The 22,960-nt window shown below is 42.7% G+C and overlaps 1 protein-coding gene across 1 annotated transcript; it reads left to right on the top strand.

The window, feature by feature from the left end:
* Nucleotides 1–4,137: 4,137 nt before the first annotated feature.
* On the top strand, nucleotides 4,138–19,934 carry LOC125006115 (G-protein coupled receptor 22). Its single transcript, XM_047581854.1, has 2 exons — nucleotides 4,138–4,543; nucleotides 16,112–19,934. Exon 2 carries the CDS (start codon nucleotides 16,237–16,239, stop codon nucleotides 17,923–17,925), a length of 1,689 nt encoding a protein of 562 aa, XP_047437810.1. The 5' UTR covers nucleotides 4,138–4,543; nucleotides 16,112–16,236; the 3' UTR covers nucleotides 17,926–19,934.
* The last annotated feature ends 3,026 nt before the right edge of the window (nucleotides 19,935–22,960 follow it).

The following is a 22,960-nucleotide window of genomic DNA, read 5'->3' as shown; positions in this document are numbered from 1 at the left end:
AGTAAATATAACATCAAAAAACACTATAGACAAAACTAATCACTTTTACTCACCAGACAAAGCTTTCCATCAGTAAAAGTCAGTCAGTAGTTCTCAGGATTACTGTCCAGGTAGAGGTTTAATAAAGGGGCGGGGCTAATAAATGAACACCTGAGGTGTTATATTCAGGTTCAGAGCTCATAGTAGAAATGAAGAGAGTTAATGTGTTGAACTGACACAGAGTTAATTCACCAACTATTTGTCCTCAGAGAGTTATATATAACACATTTAACTCTACAAAAAAGAGTAAAATTAACTCTGACTCTACTCTACTCACCAGAATTTTAGCTCCCCAGCATTTGCTGTGCATCCAACTCTGCGCATGTTTAATCTGTTAAAAAATAAATATAAGTGAAAACAGGTCTCATCTCGCTGAAGCCGTTTTGAGGCTTCATTACCTCATTGGACAGCTTGTCTGCACATACCACACACAGGGTGCTTGAAGCATGAGAATCACCAGTCAGAATAAAGCCATATTTTCTGTGTAGCTTGTCATACTTCCTTTTTTTTTTAGTCTTGGTTGCTGCGGCTCCTGCTGTTCCTGCTGTCACTTTGTTACTGTGGTTTTTAGTTTTTTTTTCTCCACTACGTCTTTTGAGGGAACTTCACGCAAGATTTGCTTTTACGGTCTCTTGCTAAACAGCTAGTTGCAAGATGCACACCAGATCAGCAGGTGTTGGAGAGACAGGGGTGAGGGGGTGAAGATGGAGGAGGTGCAACACTGACAGATCGCACGTTTAGTACAGTTACCCTGTAGTGAGAGCGTTGCAGCCTGCTGCAGATCAATGTGCTTTGGGACCACCTCCGTAGACTGAGGTTTAGGAGCTTAAAATATCTCAAATATGTTGTTTAAATCAAAAACAAATATAAATGACATCAGATATTATATTTATAGTGCAGTTTCTAGTTTACATACATATGTGTTGATGTTTTAAAGCTTTGAGCGATCGTTATGAAGCCAGGCGAGGCCACAGGTCCAGACAGATTCACCAAAGGCGGCGCCAAGGTCATCAATGATGGGATAGGCAGACAGGGATACAGACCCCCTGGCTACCCACTGCCTGCTGACAGGCAGAACGCTGGGAGGTGCTCAATAATCCATGCCACAGACATTAACATAAACACACAATCCAATCCGTATGATTGCTTCAATAAAGGGTTTATGTCCTCATTGTTATGGGAACATGAACGTAGACATTCACGTCCATGGAAAAATAAAACCGGAGGGGAAAAAATATATATTTGGTGCTTTACTCATGCTTTTGAGGGAAATCTCTCTACAAGGAGGAAATCACCGGGTCACTGTATTACCAGCAACATCCTGGGGTTTTGTAGAGATTTAATCTTCAGAGATGACAGGATTTACATACTTAAGACAAAAATGAACAAGCAGCTTGTTGTCTGGTGGTCCTTCTCATTCACTGTAGACAACCCGAGGTGTTTCCAGGGCCCCACACAGGAAAACAAGAAACATTCCACTGCTTTAACACACCAGAGAACAATACCCTATTTTGATATCACTCCTTTATTTCAAATAGAAATTCTTTCATTTTAGCATTAGCATTCTCAACTGACATTTAACAATTTAGGAGAGATGTTGATGTGACTATGAAGAGTATGTGACCTGTTCCTTTTTGCCTTTCACAGAAGGAAACCTGGTGCTCTGCTGTTGCTGCTGCTTCACCTTAACCATACACCTGTCTCAAGGCATTGTGGGAAATATAGGAAATCGGTAAATTGATGAGGTGAAGATGTAGACACAGCAGAAATGAGAGACGTTGGTTGCATCAAAACAGTGAATAGACAGGCGCAATTATAAGATATCTGCTGATATGCACAGAACACAGGGACTGCTGGTGATACATATTAGATTACTTTTTACAATAAAGCTGACCTTTCATTACATTGTTGTTATTGCTGCTTAAATGTGGGCCTTGCAAGTTTTCATGACTGTGCAGGCTACAGTATATAGAGCATGTGTTTGTATGTTTCAGTGAATGTGTGTCATTCTGAGTTATTCATTTGACATTCTGAGTGTTTTTATTTGCTTTCTAGTGTCTTGTGAGCGTGTTTAGATGTTTTTCAGAATTTTTTCTTGGCTAAGTAACACAGGCATATGGCATGTGGGTGTTTGGCAGATGCTCCTAATCACTGGCTAGCTTTTATATGTCCCTGTTTCCACAAGAGATTCAGATTGATAGCAAGGGCAAATTAGTGTTTTGGTGTTTGTTGAAAAAAGAAGTGTATCTGTGGACTGACACATTGCCTTAAGAGTGTTCTGTGAACGTGTGGTGGCACACAGGGAAGATATTGCAACAGAAGGGGTGGGATGTGGTGGTGTGTCTGTGTGTGGGGGGGTGCTAAAATCTTTCAACTGAAACCATGAGGTGTTTAGTACAATCTGGGAAGAATCACACAAAATATTCAACTGTCTTTTCATCCAAGAATCTAAGCAGTCCACCATAAATTGCCGTCCCTTTCCTCGCCCACTTCAAGATACATAGTATATAATGATTGGTGGGGCCAGTTTCTATGCTAAGCTAACTAGCTGCTGGTTGTACTGGACCACAGACTGCATAAAGGTGAATAACAGAACAGCTCCTCAAAAAGGAAGCCAAAGCAACTACAGCTCCTCTTGATGACTGGCAGAAGTATAGGTCAAATGCGCCACCCCTCAATGTTAGTGGACGGGACACGATGTGACATCATGATGACTACAAGTTGCTATGCCAACCGCTCCCTGAAGTACTCCGATAGGGCCGTGAGAGTTGGAAAAATAAATAAATGTGTGCAGTGTACAATCCTACATTTCTTTGGAACTGGTGGAGGTAGAGCGGAGCGCAGTATTAATTAAACAAAAGAGTGTGTGAGTCTGGTGGGAGTGTGGACGTGTACCAGACAGACATCAGTTCTGTAAGCATGGATGTAATCACAATAAGTAAATAAGTCAGTAGACCTATACATTTCATAAAATGCCAAACTATCAGCACGTTATGAAGGAAAGGAGAAGGAAACTGACCTGTAGCTTTTAAACCAAGATTGTCATTCTGAATGAAGAGTAGTGTACAGTCAGAGTGAGAATGAAAGCTTACTACTTGAGGATGGTGCAAGGGAGTCTTCATATATTTAATTTAAATCCATTAAGTGTTTCTTATTCTAGGTTGTATAGCATACAAGGTTCAAACACAGGACTTTGACGTGTGTTTGAGGTTACTTTTACACAGTAACTTTAATCAGTGTCTGGTTTCTAATACACCCATAAACTGGTCAAGGTTCTAGCACATATTCCTCCATGAACAGTGAACAGGTAACATGTGCTGCTCTGGTTCTCCTCAGCAACTCCAGGTGTTCACACCTTTTATCTAAATCCCCTTCTGCACGTTATCTCACATTCACTTGCACGGTCATTCATACCCCTTGCCAAAGCAGCCCCTTGTGAATCAGCGTGAGATCTGCACTGACGGGGGACATTATATTTACAGTGTGCTCAAGGTCATAAACTTAACAATCTGTGACCTTGATCCCTGCTCACAGCTCCTGACAGGGTGCTCATTGGACAGCTGATGGATGGATGCAGCATGAAATGAGATGATAATCCCAGGTGAAATATGACTTCAAACCCTTTTGAATCTCTTCTTTCACCAGCCCACCCTCCAACCGCGGCGAAGTCACCACATGGAAATGTAGTCTCTGACATGAGCTGTGCAGACAGGCACTGTATAGCCCCCAGAGTACAGCTAAGACAGAAGACTCCACAAGCATCCTCCACAGTAGCGGGCAGACTGATTATCAAGTCAAGTAGGCTATATCAAGTTATTCTCCTTTGAGGAAGATCGGGAGAAGTGTGCGTAATGCGTTTTTCAGAGGGGGAGGGAACGAGGCGCAAGTAATTGGGAAATCTCGTTGAATTACTACAGAGCAACGTTCACCCTTGAGGAATTTCAGGTCGTCCTTGTGAAAGGCTACACACACCCCGGCCCCCCCACCCCTCCTACCGCATCCCGGTCTCCTCCCCCTTCCAACAAAAATCCTCTCCATCCTCCCTCCCTTCTTCCCTCCTCCCTCCCCCCTTCGCCCGCAGATCACCGTATTGGTTGTTGAGATGGAGCGACTCCTCTCCGGCGAGCGGTTAGTGCACGATCATGCGTTTAGCCGCTCCGTGAGTGGGATGATGTGCAAGTCCGCGGCATAAAAGTGCGGACTGGTGTGGCGCGCTGTGTTGAGCGTGGAATTAAAAGGAAGAAAAAAACCCGCCAAAGCACTGTGGTATCACCTCAGTTGTGAGCGGACAGCAGTCACTACCGCGCTCTGTATCTGCAGCCGTGGAGCTCCCCACCGCTGTAATATTTATGACTAAACGGAGGCACATTATTCTGGTCACGTTTTAGGCTGACAGCCGGCTGTCCTGGAGAGCGCCGGAGTGAACCGAGGTCCAGTGCTGTAGAAAGCGCAGCGCACCGACACCTGCAGTAGGATGTAAAGGGAATTCCCACTGACCAAACTGGTAAGTTTAACACCTGTCTTTGGCACTTTTTCTCAGGGGACTCGTTGCAGAGGAATGAAACAAGAATCATGCAAATATCCAAAGTCTCGTCGTGTGTTTTTGTTATTTACAGATACAATGTGTGCAGTTATTTATTTTTTTTTAAAAAGGCGGCGGATGGAAGTTTAAGGATCTTGTCTGTTAAATGGATACTGTATTGTTCTTCAGAATAAAACAAATGATGGGTTTCCTTAGGCGGGATAAGACATTGTGTTGATTTTGAACTATATGCAACAATAACAAATCACCTCACTTAAGCGTTTAAGATGAGCATGACAACAGTCTCAGTACTTGTCAGTGATACTCAGTTTAATGGCTTGTTTGCGTTTTTGGTTATGAAGTGACTGATCAGCAGGACAAACAATCCTCAGTAGTTCATTATCATTTTGTTGTCCTGTGGTGTCATAACCAGAGGAAAATAATATCTAAATGTGTCAGTGATTTTTTTATTATTATTTATTTTGATATGGAACCGATAGTAAAATCCATCCACTAAGACTCTTATTTCCCGGGGACCCACAGTGGTTGTTGATGCCTTAGTCACATGCATGCGCCACGCTTGACATGGAGGTGGCCCGTTTGATCATTTTAAGAGCACTGTCACACTTCACAAATGTTTCAGTCAGATCACATTATTCCACGGTTAGTTGCTCTTGAACTGCCATAGCACCTATAAGACCGTGATCTCTAATGACTAGTCAGGGTTCCAACTGCATTTTGTACCGTCATTAGAAATACGGGGGTAACTGAATATATAGTCTCGTGTGTTTTTAATTCGGTGGTACAATGTCTGCACTTGCTCCGCCCAACTTCTGCCTATATGTAAATTCGGAATCAGATATATGACGTCTCTGCGCACAACAGCAGCTTGTTCATAAATGTCTCTGTCCATGGGGGAAATGGTTCTGAAGTCGACATTATTATTTTGTCAGTGTTCTCTCTATCTCTCTCTCACACACACTCTCTCGTCATCTCTTTGAATGTGGAGCAGTGCCCCAGACAGTATTGAGCACCTCACTCTTGTTGATGAGATGTGAAATGGGTGCGCGTTGGTTCTCCGATGGGTTTCTCCTGATCAACTTTGCACTAGCAAAGGCAAAAATATTCTCTCGGTTCAAACTGCAGCCGGATTGCAGTACTTGATCTGTAGCATTAGAAGGAAAGAAGAGTTGTTTTCATTGCCAACTGATTCTGATTTTGATGTGAAGCAAAATTATTTTGCTTCCTGTCCTACTATTCAGCTCAGCCTATGCTGAAAGCGTTTTCTTCCTTCATCCAAACCTTTAATATCTTTTGAAATTCCTTCAATAGTCCTTAAATGTTTGCTCATTTTACCTTCCATTGCTATAAAATACATGGTGAACAATCATGCCCTGTAGCACTTTTAAGTCCCCTGCATTCTGCTTTCACATACTTCCTCATATTAATTGTATTCTCTCTATGCACCCCAGTAATTCATCGACTAATTAAAGTTTAGCTGTGAATAAAATACTGATGCATTGTTTAGTTGTTAGTAAGTTCATTTTATTTGAAACTACAGACTTTAAAATAGACAATGGTATGCTGCAGTCTGCGTTTCAGTTTTGACTTATATTAAAGGACTTTTTCATGAGGCTGAAATCAAACATGCAGAGGATTTAGAAACTGCGAGTTAAAACACACCTTTTGGACAATGTCCTCTGCCTGTGTACGTCTGAGAGGTGTGTTTCTCTGGCTTTCCCGTGTAGAAGTCCTTCTGTGGCTTCCAGAGGGATACAAGTATTAATATTTTTTCATTTCCACCCTATCTCACAGTGGTGGCTTGTGTGTTTGCTTTGCATGTGGGTCATTGTGTGTTTGCGTCTATGCATGTATTTATAGAGAAGCTTTGATGCTGCTGGTGGGGAAACTATCCCACCACACGTGTCACTCTCCAGCGAGACGCCGCTGTGTAGTCGAGGGTAGATGCCGTATTTGGGTTGGCTGCAATCAGAAATTGATTGCTGTACGTCTAGCATGCTGATAGAACAGTCTTGTTTACCTTTGCATTGCAAGACTGAAGTTGAGTCTTATTGTAGGAGCACACAGGGTTTACATAAGCTGCTCCATTGCCATAAAAACTTCAAAAACAAAAAAGGTGCATCAATTTTTTAACATGATTTATTGAGTTAAAGAATTTTAACAGCTAGGGCCACAGTGGTTTATTGTTTTTTGTTTTGTTTCTTCAGATATCCTTTTGTTCTCCGTTTACAAGTAGTTGATGGTGGATGTGTGCAAAAATCTCTCAGCAGTCATTTACTGTCTCGTTCACTGCTACAAAACCCTCCAGCAATAGGCTTTAGTTGCAGCTGTGTTTGAGGACATGTGTAGTTGTGGGAATCAAAACAGTGTCTGTATTTGTATTTTCCTAATTAGAACCATATTCTGACCGGATTGGTGCCACATTTTTTTTTAATTGGCCCAGCTGACACAAGTTACAGAAACAAGCTATCAAACCACAACCTCGCATAAAATCAACCTCACACCTATGATAGAGGAAAGTCAGATGTTAATAAACATCAGGACCTACCTAGTCCATATAGATTGCTTATGTCCAATGGCTAAGACTGATTCTTCTTTTCAGTGCACCAAGGTTCACTGTGAAATCAGAATCACATGAATTCCCTAACTTAACACACTCAGGGAAACGGAGAGGTGAAGCACATTACAGCTGTGGATGAGGAAAAAAGAGAAGGGAGATAACAGTGAAAGCACAACACATAGAGAGCAAACAGAAAGAGGAAATGGAACAATACATCATTATTTGAGGACAGTGGAGTGGTCATGGAGAAACAGTCTATCGAGAGAAAAGTCATGTAAGCTAGAAAGAGCTGGTGTGCCCATTCATCTGTACGGCTGCTTTATTTGCCTGTGCTTTACACTGAGCGCATGATTGTAATATAATTGCGTGTGCATTTCCATGCTGCGCACACATCTGCTGTGAGACTGTATGATTTACAAGTGCTTGGCATGCGTATCATTTACTCTGTGCCTCCTGGTGGTTTCCTTATGAAACGTCTACATGTGGATTTAGCAGTTATAATATATTTGTGCATGTGTTGGTCTTCTCCTACTCAGATTACATCCGTTTCTGTGGTTATGGTGAGGTAGCTGCACCGATGCCTGCAGTGATGCTCTCCCCTCATGGCCAATCATCTCCTGTCTGTTGGAAATAAAAGGCCATAACTGAGATCTAATTACTTTCTTGAGTGAAATAGCTTAATCATTTGAGCATTTTTTCACCAGTTCCATTCAGCACATAGCTCTCATTCTGTTCCCTCCAACCTATTTTTTCCTACAGTTTTCCGGCCTCTTTACCTTCTCTCCAGTCCTCTTAAGCCCAGCCATTCACAGACAGACACAGTCTACTCCAGAGAGCTGGTGCATAGAGATATTCTTCTCTCTGCAGGCACAGATCAGAAGCAGGGTCTGATTAAATTTAAGCTGAACGCGAACCGTAATAGACTGCATAATTGTCCTGATTAGGGTTAATTTTATTTTAAACATACTGCTACGCAGTTTCACAGGGTCACCCTGTTGAAGATACCTTTTGGAGTATTGAATCTTACTGCCGTAGAGCAATGTTTTTATGACTCAGCTTCAGTTATGTTTGTTGGCAAACGTGACAGCTATGGCATGCGTGCTCCTGCAAATGGTTTTACACTGTCCTACTGATCTGCATCTCTAATATACCAAAACACACCTCAATGTGCAGACAGGAAAGAAACTGGACAGACAATGTTCTTTTATTAGAAATATTTAATTAAAAGAGAGAGGTTCTTTTCAAGGCTATTCCACAGATGGTAAATGGTAAATAAGAATAAATCAAAACCCCCATTACTTAAAAAAATAACCTATTTGCTGTTAATCCAAGAACATCCTGGACAGTACATTGGTTGTGTGCAATGGGAACTCTTCTTCTCCTGCACTCTATTTTTACACTGTTCAACTTTTTTCAGTGGAAATTATCAAATGGAAAATTGGTCCAACCAAATTCATTCATTCATTCATTTTCTGTAACCACTTATCCTTTGGGGGGTTTCAGGGGGACTGGAGTCTATCCCAGCTGTCATTGGGTGAGAGGCAGGGTTCACCCTGGACAGGTCTCCAGTCTATCACAGCGCTAACACAGAGAGACAGACAACCAACAACCTTTCACGCTCACACCTACAGCCAATTTAGAATCATCAACAAACCTAATGAGCATGTCTTTGGATGGTGGGAGGAAGCCGGAGTACCCAGAGAGAACCCACGCAGACACAATGAGAACATGCAAACTCCACACAGAAAGGCCTCAATCAGCCCATAGATTCCACAACCACATTGTGAAGACATATTCAATTGTTGGATATTTCACCAGAGATATTCCCCAAACAAAGAGTAGTTTTGTGTACCCCAACAATTTAATGTGGCAAAAATGCAGCTCCCAAAGAGACAGATGGAAAAAGCTTTGAGGATACTTCATCATACCCAAAATTAAAAATGAATAAATAAATAAAAATAAAATACATGTATAAGGCACTTCTGAGTTAGCAGATAAAAATGATACTGTTCTCAGGTACATAATCATAGTACTCCAAGTGAATTTAATTTCATTTGTTAAATCCTCTTGTCTCTTTATTTTTTTTACACTTGTATGAGATTTGCAGTGCACATCTGTGTGTTCAGCCCAGGGGTCAAAGCTATTTCTTGCTAAACAAGTGGAGAGCGAGGCCTGTTATCACACAGCTGCTGGTTTTTCACTACGTCACCAGAGCAGCATTAAAGTGGCCCCGCATCTCACTGTGTCTTGGCTGTTTATTCACTTTACTTACTAATGCAGCCCAGAGCTTCACAGGTGGGTAACATTCACATTGTGCCACGGCCTGAAGACTGCATTTGGACAAACCATTATCACCTGATAGTGCTAATCGTGAACAACCTCTTCAGAGCACATAACGAATGAAGGAATAATTATTGGTATAATAGAGATATGATGAACGCTGTTATGCCTCTCCATTTTATCTGGTTTTATTGTCTTGGATCATCACTAATCATTCCCATTCTGCTGAATGGGGAAGGGGCACAAAGCTCTGATTTGTGTTTTTTAAGTCTTCACTTACTTTGATTCTGTTTTTACATGCGTTTTTGATTTCTTCTTGTTTTACAGAGCTGTGATTGCACGGAAGCCTTGATTAGAGCTTATTGATGGGTGGCGCACATAATAGCAAAATTGTGGGTTCGGGCCTCTTAGCTGGATGGAGGACTGTCTTTAATGAACGGTGGAGTCAGATGAAATGCATTGAGCACACTGTCATGTTGTAATGATGCCTCACGCCCTGTGGACCAGAGCTGCACAGGGATCAAGGTCTTATATCTATACAGAGCTGCACCTATACATAGATTACGGGCTGTGATAATTAACCTGTCGACCATAGATGCCTGACTGATGTGCTCATATCAACCTGTCAGAAATAGGGGAAATTAAACGAAAGGACACGAAACGTTTTATTTTAACTGCATAGTCTGGTGCATTTGCAGCAATATAAGCAGGGCTACTTGTACTGTCGCATTAGCAAACACTATTTTAATATTAAAAATCACAGAATAGGCTGTCCAGACTGTCTAATGGGATTACACAAAACATATTGTATAGAGAGAAAGCAAAGATCAGTGTTGTGACTCCAGGACAGATGGTGAAGAGGGGAGGGGAGATGGTGCAACAGGGACTATTCAAAAGAGAGATGGATAGTGCTAGTGAGCAGGGAACAAACATTCTCCTCCAGCGAGCACTCGCCTCAGCATCCATCTGCACACCCCTAAGCCTCCTTCCCATCCATCACCTCCACACTGCACCTACCTCCCGTTTTCATCTTACCTCCTGTTACCCCCGTCTTCTTCTCCCTAAATTGTCGCAGGCCTAAGTGCGGATGGGATTCAGCAGTTACTCAAGCGCACAACGTGTCACTCACCTTGGAGAGCAATCCATCTTCCGCCCTGTCTGCAGAGAGCATACGGACAGGGAGCGTGTGCAGAGACGTGGGCGGGCGGTGGGTGGTTGCGTGGGTGGGTGGCAGTTAGAAATACATTGTGCACTACGTGGTGTGCTTGCATGTCTTTGGTGAGTGTGGCTTGATTTATGATACCCCATTTTGAGATTGCGCAGTGTTAAGCAGCGTTTGGCCTCACATATGGCGTAACAGTGTTGAGTAGCAGCTTACACCTTCACCGTGTTCAGTTAAGTTCCTGGCGGAGAACTGATCAGAAACACAGTGGACAGGCAGGGAGTCTGTTGCTCGCGCTGAGCTGGTAGTGTTGCTGGCCTGTCCAGGCTAGTTTGCTGGGAGCCTGCCAGGGATGCTGCTGGCCAGCTGGTGGCTGCTTGCTGTTAGCGCTGCTAGATGAATGGAGTAGGAAAATTAAGCCTTTGATCGATTGTCTCGCTGCAGACATTAGGAATACCTAAGACTGCCGTGAGTCAGCGTGCTGCATGCGCTGTCATCCTATTTGCTTTCTCTCGTTTCCCTCTTTATCTCTTTCAGTCCTCTTCTGTCCTGCCTCTCTCTTCTGACTCTTTTTCTTCCCTAAATGTCAACTTTTGGTGACAGTCCCATAGAATCAAAGAGCAAAGGCCTCATTCTCATCTCTCATTTGTACTGACATTTTGCAATTTTTTCAAGGAAACATCCATCAAAGAAGACGAAGACAGCAATTTCCCTTGGAGATAGAAGCCTATATAAACTACCATACAATACAGCTCTACTTTCATTTTGTGGTCAGATGCCCTATGCTCACTGTCACTGATAAATGCCAAAACATTTTGTTTTCCATCTCATTTTTGGAAGTAAGTGATTACTTACTTACTACATTTACTTTGACTGTGGTTGTCGTCATGCATACAGCACACAGATATCTAAAAGCATTTAAAAGGGCAACTGGACTTGTAGAGTTTTGAGAAGACGTTCATACAATTAGGTTCTTTGGTTGTAAGGGACTGGTGGGATGTGGAGGTTTAAATAAGAAACTCTGTGGGTAAAAAACAATCAGAAACTTACTTGGCTTGTTTCTGCAGGAGCCAGAAACTGGTGCCACTAATTGCCCTTAACAGTTGGATACGTACCTGTCCTTGAAGGGGGACTGTTTGTCCCTTAACCACTTTCCCTATGAATGGTACTCTAACGAAGCCATTGTCAGCAAGAGGCCCCAGTCTCTTAAAGGAGAGACAAACTCAAAGCAAGCATTCAAGATTGAGTATAATTGACTTAATCTTGAAGACAGGCTGCTGAACTAAACAAGAAGCTTACCATATGGAATGAGGTCTGAGCTGCATATCTGCTATTCTTAATTTGTGTGGCTGTTACATCTCTGCCATTTAACTCAACACGTCGAGGCTTTCCATATAGCCCACAGGAGGTGCTCTTGCTTAAGTAATTAAGCCCATCTCACATACATCTGCTTCTGTTACATTTATATTGCCAATTTAGATAGGGGGTCATCCTTTTTAGGCCAAGATCAGCATGTGTGATAGCAGCAGGTAGAGACCTAGGCATGCAGCAGCACGATGGACAACAATCAGGCCACATTCAATAACCTGTTTCTGCCTCATTTCAGGTATTCGCAGGCAACGTGCATGTGTTGCATATCAGAAAAGAACCCTGGCCTTGGAATGTATTTTTTTTCTGTGATGTAAAGTGTGCCTCTGTTAGAAATGAGAGAATTTGAGTAACTCATTCCTGAAATCTAATTGTATTTTTTATTCAGGAGTTAATACTAAACGAATCTCATTCATTGAAAAGTATAGCAATATAAATAAGTGCATTATTTATGTCTAAAAATAAGGGACTAAGAGTTGCAGTTGTGCCATTGACTAAGATCGTATTTGATAAGCGTGCACAGTTTTTCATTTCAGGTGCATTTAACCAGCATCTTGGGAGATTGCAACCAGAATAGGGTAAATACAACTAACACGTATTAGACTTTTGCTATTATTATCAGGATCATTTTCATTTCCGTGCAACTCTTCTCAGAAGATAATTTTTCACGCCTCAGTTTTAGTCTTGTTCATGACCTACAGTATGTACACTGTTGGACGTCCTCCTGTTCTGACTTATCCTCACAGGGTAGTAATGTGGCGTGTAATTTCAAAAAGACATAGCCAATAAATATGCCAAGAAATATGTCACACTGCATTGTTAGTCTGGGATGAAAACACGTCTACTGTTTGTCTTGCTGGGAAGAAGTAATTAAGCCTCTGGCAGGAAATGTGTTGTCAGAGTACAAATTAAATATGTGGCTAGCTTCTGTGTATAGAGTGAATGCAAGATTGGAAAATAAAGAGAAAAAAAGTTACTTTTCAGACTGACAACACGATTTTCTTCTGTATTTGCCCTCTGATATTGTGAAAAGTGGCTTGACAACTTGTCATGTCTTACCCAACACCTATAATAACCCTGACAGCAGGGTTATTGAGCTGTGCTGTCTAGGACACTGTCTCTTTATTGTTTAGGAGCAAATCACAGAATCTGCCATGAATGGCACAAGATGTGGTAAAAAGGACAGAAAGAACCTAATTAAAACCTCTCTCCTTCCTTACAGAACCAACCACTCACTGGATTTAGCTTCTAGCCCATGAGTGTATATTAGGCTATTGACTGATATCCCATGACATCAACAGTTTTATTCTTAAAAAAAAAAAATGCTGAAATTAGATTGCCTTTGGGATTTTATAAAGGGAGGAGTCAGGACACTTTTTAAACTTAATGCTTAATGCCCACAATTTTTAATGCCAGTTTTTCAGATGATTTTCTAACATTACATATCAAGGACATGCCTGAAGCTTCCCCTGCCCATTACCCATCTGTGACACTTGTCAGTCACAGGCTCAAAATAATTTGTGGTGCAAAGCTTCACATTGTCTCCAGCTATTTTCTGATGCACCAGCTCACAAACACATACTCCCAAATGGTGCAGTGAATTCTCTTCTCTGTAGCTTGCCTCTCAGGTACCAGGACAGAGAACCACATGACTGAGCTGCAAGCTCAGGTGCAGTATTTACAATTTCCCCCCCTGATAGACAGAAACATGAGCGATTATTAGAAAGGCTACTCAGCTAAGTTCAACTCCCTGTCCACACATTGAATTTTATTGTTCCCTCTATTCCTGTACAAACTATAATATTGTGACTTTTGGTGCCCACAGGTCAGAGACACATCTGCTCACATAGAGAGCTTTTTCCACATTCCGTCTTGCTGAGGGCAACCGCATGATAACACAAACGTTTTATATTCTATTGTCCGTGTCCCTTTGTGAGTCTTACCACTTGAGCACTGAGTAGTAAGTATACTTTACCACTGGACTGATTTTGGCTTATTGTTTCTGAGTCATAGAAAAGCTTGTTGAGAGCTGTTCTGCTTGCTCATCGCCTGCTCAGAGTGCAGTCAATCCTCTGTAATTACTGGCAGTAGAGTTAAGAGAAACAGATGTCGTTTGATGAGACTGATCAACTCAGTGATCACAAAGTACCATGGCTATTTTTGGTCTTGTCAAATTGGTCGTCACATTGTTTGTGAGCAGTGACATTTATCATGTTTTCTGTTTCATTTATTTATTTGGTGAGGTTTCTTTCTATCAAAACATATCACATTTCTATCAAACATACCCTGACATTAATTTACCGCAGTGCCTCACACAAGCCTCACATATGCTGGAAGACGCCTCTTGGATAATAATGCAGTATTGACACACATGTTCTGCTCTGTGATTGATGTGAGTAATTGACTGTCAAACACAAAGTGCTCCCTTGTTTGCTCCAAGATCCCCTGTAGCCCCATGTTGTCGACCATATTGACCAAAACCTGATTGATTCACATGACCATGCAATCATCAAGCAACCAAAGACCAAATTTCCACTTTCAGTTAGTTTGGAGGGCTGTCAGGGGACAATAAAAACACAGTAAATATGGAAGACGAGCTCAGTGAAGCCAGGCAAGACCAGACTTGACTCAAAGTAACAATAAAGTGAATAAACAAAGAAAAATAAAGAATAAAGCCAAGTTATCCACTGCACCTGTTGGTACTCACTCACTGCTTCTTTATGCAGCACTCAAAATGAGAATACAGGTACCCGTGAGAGGATGTGATAGGCAGTGTGTTTATGTGTTCCCTTGCCTCAGGCTTGTTAAATTGGCAGATCGATGATGCTTTAAATCAATGTTTCAGCAAAACCGCAAACCCCATGAAACCCATTAGTGAATTAAGATAGACCACTGTTCCACCCTGAGTCCTGTTCTGCCTGCAGGTCTTTTCCACATGATAAATGGGAGGAAAAACTGTGGAATACAACAAACGGAAAAAGGCAAACAAGAGGGTGAGAACAAAAGCCGTGGCAGAGGAAAGGTTGACATTAAAGGCTAAGGTCAACGGTGCCAGGAAGGACACACTTCGATAACTTCTTCATTCGGGTACTCAGGGGCTAGTCTTCCTTCTCACTGCATACCAACAAGGCATCTCGTGAATCGATCAGCGCTTCGTGTGATTCCCTCCCATGCATAGGGCCGGAAGAGCCAGTCATGGATAACGTGCACTACATGTAAAGTAGTCTGTCTCTGCCAGTAACCTGGTAGGAATGGATGTGAAGGATGCAAGAAAAAGGAAAACTAAGGGGGGTGTGAAGAGAGGATTCCGGGGAGCTGGTCTTTCTCTGATAGCATTGTTATGTGGCAATGTCTGTGGATCATTGATCCATTCATCTTCATTATGTCTCCTTCGTGAGAACTATTAACTGCTGCCACCCTCAGTTGGATGCCTGCTATGTTGACATGCAATACAGGGTCTCTATCATTCTACCAATGTCCATCTCTCCTCTAAGAGAAGCTGACAAGTTTATACTGGTTGAAGAAAAATAAGGCAGCAGATTTACCTAATGATTGACATTTTATTGACTCTTCACGGGTGTAAGTGATCTTCCAAATGTGAGTTGTCAATCACTGACGCACAGTACCCATAGATCTAACCACCACAGACAACACTACAGGTGTGCTGGCTGAATCCTGATTTGCAAATGCTTCATCCTGCATGCTTTCTTCCTGGCCCATATATTGTATGTTGTGTAAGAATGAATCAAACCTCCACCCACTCATGCCCATGAGAGAACATTACAGATTTCAGGCTCGTACATGAACTGTAAGCGCAGCATGGAAATAAAATCCCCACTGGTTTGTTAAAATCTGTGCAGCTCAGGGATCCTGTATGTGTTCATACCTACTCATCTCCCCCAAGAGACATCCTGCTCCAAATCATCTCTGAACTGTTAACATTGTCTATATGAAGTGTGCCGCTGTCTAACTGCTGAGCCAAGGGAGATTTCATGGTTCATCAGCAACAGCTTGAATTGCAATGACTCCAGTCAAAGCCAAGATTACTTTTACCTCATTGCATTAACTTGTGGCTTCTCTTCACATATAATATCTGACAGTTTCTCTCTCCCTCATCTGTCTTTCCCTTTTCCTTTCCTTTCTCTTTGTTTTTTTGTAGATCCAACCAAAGATCCTGTCATCACCTTCATTGCTGTCTCATTTGAGCCAGAGGAAAAGGAAACATAGAACATGATCTGGTGTGGAGGCCACTGTTGCTATGTGTGACGAACTGCTGTGGTGTCAATGGAAACCGAAGGCTATCGTGACCTCCTGGAGACCAGCGATGGTCAGGGGGTAGGCCTGCTAGATGGAGGGAGAGAGGTGGGTGAAGAGGAGGGCTGGAGCACACCCTACCCTCTCGGCTTTCAGGTGTCTTTGACCACTGTGCTGATGCTGGAGCTCGTGCTGGGCTTCAGCAGCAACCTGACCGTGCTTGTGCTCTACTGTGCTCAGTCTAACCTCGTGGATTCCGTCAGTAACCTGGTCACTGTCAACCTCCATGTGCTCGACATACTGGTCTGCTTGCTGTGTCTGCCTCTGACTGTGGCTGTGATCCTTCTACCAGCCAGTGAAAGTGGGGTTGGAAGCCTGGCCACGCTTTGCTGCTTTCACGAGGCCTGCGTCACATTCACCAGTGTGGCCACAGCGGTCAACGTGTTAGTGATCAGTTTGGACCGATACGACATCTCAGTGCGTCCGGCCAGTCGCCTGCTGACACCCAGGCGTGCTGCACTGCTCCTGGCAGCTGTGTGGGCCGTGTCTCTGGCTGTTTTCTTCCTGCCCTTCCTTGAGGGAGACTTCTTCTCTTCAAGTGCTGAGGATGCTGAGGACGATGAGCCAGAAAGGCAGGGCAATGACTCTGAGCTCACCACTGGGCTGACCACCATTTTTTCCTCCCTCTCTCCTTCCTTATTACCCTCTACTCCCCCTTCATACCCTTCACACCATCTGCCTCCATTATGGCAGAACAGGACACTGCTGTGTGTTGGAGGACAGGGGTATTACACAGGCATGGCTATGTATTACCATTTGTTACTCCAAGTGCCCTGCTTCTTCATAGCTGTGGCAGTCATGTTGTTCACATACTCCAGGATCCTCCAAGCCCTCAACATCCGCATCGGCTCTCACATGATGAGGAATACACGTTCAAAGGACTCCACCTGCCGCATACGCTGTAGGAGGCGGAGGAGGAAGGACCTCAACTTATCAACAGAGGTAGTGTCCCCCAACCAGAACCAGAACCTCTCCCACCCTCCCCTCATCCCCTCTCCCACCCCTACACCAACGTCACCGCCACCACTTTCTTCCATGCCCCAAGGGATGTCTGACAGCGGAGCGACAGTCACCACTGTCAGTACCGCTGCCACCACTCCCATCGCAACCACACCAGCAACCCCTGTCTCTCCAACCCTAGCTTCAACATCAGCCCAGGCCCACTCCACTACACCTCTGCCTGCCTCCTCCATGGGTGTCCAGGCTTCGGTTTCTGCCATCATCGCCTTGCGTCGGGCGGTGCGCAGGCACAGAGACCGAAGGGAACGTCAACGCCGTGTCCTAAAAATGTCCCTAATAATCATATCCACCTTTCTGGGCTGCTGGGCCCCTCTGTCCGCAGTCAATGTCCTGATCCTGTGCATGGGTCCCAGTGACAACCTGGTACGGATCCGTCTGTGCTTCCTGGCGATGGCTTATGGAACCACCATTTTTCATCCTCTGCTCTACGCTTTCACCAGGCAGAAACTGCGCCGTGCCCTAAAGACACGTGTTAAGAAAAGGGTTGTGTCACTTCTGCAGGTAGACCCAGCTCCCAGTGGGGGGACAGTTATCCATAACTCCTGGGTGGAGGGGGGAGGCCAGAGAAAGAGCCGTAAGCCGCGGGTTGAGGCCAGTGATGGCACCGATCGATGCCTCACAGATGCAGTAAGGGAATGAGGCTGGTCTTCAGAGCGTGCTTGCATGAGCGAGTGTGTGTGTGAATCTGAAGAATTGTGTGTATCTTAAGATGGAAATAGATGGTGAGAATAGGTGTGCATATAATCAGGTGTGAGGCAAATGAGAACCAGTTTATAAAGGTCAATCCCACGACTGCTGGTTCCATTCAGATGTGGAGTGAGGTGTAATTAAGTCTTGCTCTCTGCTCTGCTTACACAGGCCAGGGTGGTGCGTGCAAGCATTATGACAACACTATAGACACAACTACTGAAAATACTAGTGCTCTCATCTTATTGCATAAGGGATAGATAACCACTAATGAATACAATACATACAGTACATGCATACAGTATTGCTACTGCGTGCACTTCAAACTTGCATGTGCATGTACATATGCACAGACAGACACACACAGCACACTGATCTGTATTTAGTCATAATCTGTGAAAGCACACCAATATCTACCTGCACAGATATTCTCAGTGAGACAAATATTAATGGAAGTCTGCGTTTCTTCTTTTGTTCCCCTTATTTTCTCATGCCTTAATTGAGTTCTAAGTATATTCTCATGGTGCTGAATGTCCTGCTGTATGTTTACAACGATGTATCAACGTAGAGCGTAACTGTTTGCACATACTATACTCGGTATAGCAAATTAAAGGCAGAAAAATGCAAGTGTTCAGATTCAAAGTTTACAGACTCACATAAACGTACCAGAAAACTGCAAAAAAAAAAAAAAGATTCAGATTTGATTTTCAGTAAGCACCATGTTGTAGAAGAATGTGTGTGCATTAAACTAAAAGGCATGAGTTTTTTTTTATTATTGGTCTTATTTATTATTATTATTATGGGAATAGTTGTTACAAATGTATTTGTGCATTTGCACCTGCATTTGTATGCATGTGTGTGTGTGCGTGCGTGCGTGTGTGTGTGTATACAACCAATGTGTGATTGCGTTGATGACCAAACGTGTGTGTCCATGAATATGTGCAATAAACCGTGAGCAAAGCAATGACCCCCTAGGTTGAGAACTAATAGAATGTGAACACAAAATTGTTGGTTTTCTGTTTATGGTTTAGATTTTGGGGGGAAAGAAAGGACAAGGGACTTCATGTTCTAACTAACAACAGGAGGCTGCTGGACGTAACATAAAAGCAAATTATATGGAGCAATTGTATCTAGGTGTATATGACAGGCCATTGTAATACTACTGAAATCGTATCACTTCAGTTTTAAAGTGGGAATTAAAGGGCAATATTTTGTGAAAACTTTATTTACATTTTTTTTCTCAAGTCACTGCAGGTTAACAAGTATCATAAAGTTGAGAAATGGAAAAACACCATGGGACATCTCCTTGTGTTATCCGCTTGTTGCTCTGGATGGCAGAGTCACTGCTTTTGGACATTACTTTGAACGGCTGCAGAGACTGTCAGCTTCTGGATCGAGTCCCGGACATGTTAAAATATCTCTCTCTCCTCAGGGCTTCGTCTCTCTTTTCAAAACTTGCTGGACAAAACTACAATAAGCCAGCCCTCAGTCAGCAGATGTATAATGGGTGTTACATTAGGTAAAGATTTATGTCACTAAGTAGAGTACACTTTTAACTTTGTATGGACTTGGAGTCTCCTTGAGCTATGGGCTATCTCTTCTTTCATCCTCACCCCTTTTACACTATTTGTGAGCCAGACAGAAGACAATAACTCTTGTGTATTCATGTACATTTTTCAGGGATGTAAATACTTAAGTGTCTGATTTGGGTTTTAGTCTGAAAAACCTTTTTCTTTGGCCACAATCATCTGCCGGACAGAAAATCAGCCATTGTGATAAACTCTTAACGAGTTGGAAGGTTACTGTAAAGAGAAGATACATGTAAGTGATTTGTGTTAATACTGTATGTGTGTACACTGTATTGTACATTTATGACGTGTATAGAGAAATATTAGTATTGTACCAGATTTATATTGAGTGTTATTGAATAGACAGACTCTGTATTAAAAAAACTCATCTAAGAATTAGTAGATCAGTTTATTGTGCCAATTAACACGCATTTCATGTTCACTATATTAGGTCCATTAGTGATCCTAAATTGGCTATAGAACTGCAAGTATATGTTTGTTTGGTTGAACAACAAAACAAATTGACATTTCCAGTACAAATCTGGTAACTGCCCAAAACTTCATCAGTGGATCTGCAATTATTATCACGACATTATAACCACTGACAGGAGAAGTACAGTAGATGACACTGACCATCTTCTGACAACTCAACGTTCTGCTGGGAAACGTTTGGACCTGGCATTGATGTGAATGTTACTTAGACATGTACCACCCACTAGACCAGACCAGACCAGACACCCCCACCCCATAGCAATGACACTCCTTGATGTCAGCAGCCATCCCCAACAGGATGCAGCCTGACACAGACACACACAAAAACGCTTTAGGAACAACTCAGAACATGAAGAACAACACAGAATGAAGAATGTTTCTGTTTTATACAACAGAATAGAAAGAAAAAAAGAAATTGCCCATTTCTAACTTAACAATGTAGCAATTACAGGCTTGATAATCCAGATCATTCATGGAATCATTACAGAGAAGTGCAAACTGAACAGTCGACCATTTTAGAGTGAGTCTTATAATTAAGAAAAGACAAGATAATGATCTGTAAATGGGAGAATGAAATGGGTGAATGCCTTTGGAAAAATAACTGCAGCCCTTTATTTGCCATTTGAACAGAGAGCTGCATGAATTCTTTGGGTTCAGGCCGATTTGGGAATCCCTCCCTAATCCTCTGGCCCTTACTGTCCAAATCTGCCTCCCTTTTTTCCTGCTGTCCCTCCTTTTCTCCATCTCCTGTGTTCGCTCTGTGTTTCTTTGATCCCTAAATTTAGAAAATCTGTCCCAGATACTTGCATTTAGTGCTGACGGTGGCGAACAGTCACTGTTTCTCACTGTGATGTGGCAACTGTGCTAATCACAGTGGTGATGCAATGAAACTTGTTATTAAGGTAAGCATCTGTTAAATAACCTAAGTCTCTTAATGTTGGCGTTTCATTTTTTAATTTTTTAATTTTTTATTTGTTATTTTACTGGAACCAATGTGTCTGCACGTGTGGTGTGCGATTGTTGCCTTACTGATTTGGGTGGTGAATCAACACTGTAGATTCCTCCACCCTGCTTGATAATCTCATCAGTCCTCCCTCCTCCTCTTCCACACACCCATTTTCTCCCTTGGTCCTCTGTCTCTTTATTCCTCCCGGTCTGCATCTCTCTCATCTCTTATCCACACTCAGGCCTTCCAGAACAAAAGCGAGGAGCAGCTGCAGTGTCTGTGAAGGAAGGAAAGTCACCTTGGGGGATGACAGAGGAACAAAAAACGTGAGAGGGAGAGAGAGAGCGATGCAGAGAGGCAGTATGGAGGGAAGATTAGTGGGGAAAGAGAGAAGAGTAGGGAGGCAGTGAAACTGGCAACGGGACATCGTATGACTAATAAAGGGACGAGACTGCATCACTGCAGAACAACACGTGAAAAAAAAATACAAAAACAAACCTTAAGTGGGGAATGATAAGATTAGCTGAATTTACTGTTTTCTGGCCAAGCAGAGTCTAACAGAATTGCTTCTATCTGTCATTTCATGACAATATCGTTATGTTTGGATGTAATCCAAAAGCATACAACATCATAAGTCAGAACAGCCAACAAGCAAGTATGAAAGCAAACTCTTCTTTAGTGATTTATGGCAAAACATTCGACCAGCCGTGACTCTGACAAATGTCTGAGCACGGTGATGGATGGGAGTAAATAACTGAAGTACTTGCATTATATTGAGAGAACTACCAGCAGGCTCCAGTATGTTCGAAGGTCTTCTTATCAGATGAAGGGTTGGTGATATTTGATGCTGAGACATTTAACTGATATCCCGGAGATGGGTTTCAAGAGCACTTTATTTGCGGTGAACCGTGGACTTCACGAGTGTCTGGCCCCAAGAGTTGAATGTTCACAGACCTGTAATAACCAGTGTCAGTGGCGGCCGGCCCATAGGGGGCGCTGGGGCGCTGCCCTCCCTGATAGGAGGGGGATACATATAAAAAAAAATACATATAAAAATATATTTTTATATATTCAGTTTTAAATCAGTTTTACCTACCAGTATGCGTGCCTTGATGTAATATGATTGAATATGAAGTGCAGCGAAATAGACATTTATTTATTTATTTATTTATTTATTTATTTACCAAGGCAAATTAATAAATAAAGGCCAATCAGTGGCACAGAATTTTATGGCGTTGGGGCGCTGAAGCTATTGCCTCAGAAACAGAAAATGCCGCGAAAGTCTCGATTAAAAAATGCTCGTGCGGCGCGCCGGCGCAGTCAGTTAGTCACGCGGAGGAGTGACGGAGAACTTAACGAGCGATCACCAGCTTCCACCAAATTCGGTGAGATTTTTACTTATCTGCTCGTTTGTGAGAAGGACGATGAGGAGAAAATCCGTGTCAAAGAGCTGGGACCCAACAAGCCCGATCTTATCATGAGCCAGCAGACCAAGGACAAAAATAAGGCCTGCAACCGGAGTTTTTGCGGAGTTGGTCGAAGTGTAAGTCATGGCTGACAGGCTGTGAAATAGCCAATGCACTTTTCTGTTTTCCCTGTATTCTTTTTTAAAATGAAAAGTGCGACTTAACGTGGACACGGTCAGGACAAACCGACTTATAGCACCTCTCCAAACGCATCCCGAAGCATGAACGTTCAAGAGTTTATATGAAAAAAGAAAAACTGCGTCAAGCTAGCTGTGCGAGGAAAGATTAGCATAGCAACGCAGCTGGATGACGGACATCGCGTTGCGGTAAGACAACACGATTTTAAGTTATTTTATGGTTTTAAGTTTAAGTTATTTTATTGGTTTATAAATGTCTTAATGGTCTCGGTCTCTCATATTTATCAAATCTGCTTTTACCATATCGGCCCCTTGTAGCCTTGAGGTCCTCCAGTAGCGGCCTTTTAGTGGTTCCTAGCATCTTTTCAGTTTTACGGC

Source organism: Mugil cephalus, chromosome 4 (assembly GCF_022458985.1).
Source record: "Mugil cephalus isolate CIBA_MC_2020 chromosome 4, CIBA_Mcephalus_1.1, whole genome shotgun sequence".
Classification (NCBI taxonomy): Eukaryota; Metazoa; Chordata; class Actinopteri; order Mugiliformes; family Mugilidae; genus Mugil; species Mugil cephalus.
Note: the sequence above shows the minus strand (reverse complement) of the source record. Positions and strands in the feature narration are given on the sequence as shown.

Coding starts and splice junctions, on each gene's coding strand:
- LOC125006115 (XM_047581854.1), top strand. CDS start 16,237: ATGGAAACCGAAGGCTATCGTGACCTCCTGGAGACCAGCGATGGTCAG.